Below are 1,744 nucleotides of genomic sequence, written 5' to 3' on the forward strand. Positions count from 1 at the left end.
GTGATTATATAATCTACGCTTAGATCCATATCGCCATCGATAGATGAAACAAATTCACTTGTGTTCGATGGATACAATGTATTTGTGGTGACGCGTAACTGTCAACACGTGGATTATTAGCGGTGCATGTTTTATAATACACATGATTAAATTCTCAAAGACAAAGACAAGGGGATATGTTTATAACTGACCGATCGTAGGACGAACATAGGCACAGAGGTAATGTTTACAAATGAAAGCACGGTCCCCCTGTCGGGATATTTTTTTCCGTTTCTTTATACAATTGTTAATTTAAAAATTGTTTGAATCATATATAGATATAAAACATGTATATATTGTTTACATTTTTCCAAATTTATATGAAAAACAACAATATACACGTAATGTTGCGTCAAAATGTAAACAAAGTCATGTGTTTCTTTTAAAAAAAGTAGTCCTTTTACGTTGCACAGAACATTTTCATACGCAAGTTCAAAGTTCAATGTTACCATGCAGTTATGGTAAACAAAATCGGCTAGTATTAGCGTATAGTGACCAAGTCTAGCAAGTGTAAATATATATATATATACACACATGTACAACATATGAAACCTAGAACACACGTATGATGCTGTAGATATTTGGGTGGGAGTGTTCAACCTTCTTCTTGAGTTTGTTGTACCATCCTTCTACATGGTTTGTTATTCGAGGGCCCTTGGTCTCAAAGTGGTTCCAGAGTGGTTGGTCGCGCTCTATCCACTGTGTAATGACGTAGTCGGTGAATGCGGTGGTGTCGTGTGGTACACCAGCATTTTCAAGGTCGTTGAGTGCGTGGAACCAGACATCTTCTATATGGTTTAAAGGGACTAGGGGGTAGGGGCTGCGGCTCGCCGTAACAGTCGTCTGATGTCGTCGTTGTCGGCGTAGAGTTGTTGAAGTCCGGTTTGCTGGGCTTTCCTCCAAATACACTGCGTGAAATGAAAAAAAAAAACATCCCTTCAGTGTGGCTGCTCGGAATACGGAGCGAATGGCATTCTGGGCAGCGGTCTCGAAGTCCAGGAAAACAGTAGTCGGGTTGAGTTGGAGGTTCAGTTCAGTATGGCGGGGTAGTCGGGTATGGTGCATCTCTCCTCTGTTGTTCTTCACACAGTGTGGATGTTACCATTATAAGCAATGTTCTGTCTTCCAAATTTATTTCTAAGAAATTTCACTTGAATCTGTGCGTTTGCCATGTTAGTGGTTGATAGAGAACTGTGAAAGTCAACCTCTCTGATGTCCTTACAGACTACATGTATGCTAATTATTTAAATTACTGATTCTTCACTCATCAATTAAGTATTCAGTTGATGGACCCAAACCATCAGGTGTGTTAATTAACATAAGTAGCAGTGAGAACAAGCCAAATTAAGTCAGAGTAATCAAATAATTAAATCAATCGCACATTATTGTATTATGCACATAATTAAATATATAAATAAAATATATTGCCATCATAATAAAAATAAGGTCCTATAATGTAATTCTCTAATATGTATTAATTCAAATAAAACATCTCTATATATTCTCTGATTTAAAATTCAAAACTGTAAGACATCTCCTTATATATAGTATCACTGTCTTCTATAGACTTAGCTGATGAAAAATGGTATATGATATGTAAATATTGTTTAAATAATTAGATAACTTTAAACAATGTGTAAAATCCAGGTAATGTGGGAAAACACAGGTAAAATCCGGGGTAATGTGGGAGAACAAAGGTAAAATC

General features: G+C 36.5%; 1 protein-coding gene across 1 annotated transcript; it reads right to left on the minus strand.

The window, feature by feature from the left end:
- Positions 1-591: 591 nt before the first annotated feature.
- On the minus strand, positions 592-1,104 carry LOC138314071 (uncharacterized). The gene has a single exon (XM_069254260.1). It carries the CDS (start codon positions 1,102-1,104, stop codon positions 592-594), a length of 513 nt encoding a protein of 170 aa, XP_069110361.1.
- Positions 1,105-1,744: the final 640 nt, after the last annotated feature.

This window comes from Argopecten irradians, unplaced genomic scaffold, assembly GCF_041381155.1.
Source record: "Argopecten irradians isolate NY unplaced genomic scaffold, Ai_NY scaffold_1297, whole genome shotgun sequence".
Taxonomy (NCBI): Eukaryota; Metazoa; Mollusca; class Bivalvia; order Pectinida; family Pectinidae; genus Argopecten; species Argopecten irradians.

Bases quoted from the DNA above. Each gene is read 5' to 3' on its own strand.
- LOC138314071 (XM_069254260.1), bottom strand. From the start codon at position 1,104: ATGCACCATACCCGACTACCCCGCCATACTGAACTGAACCTCCAACTC.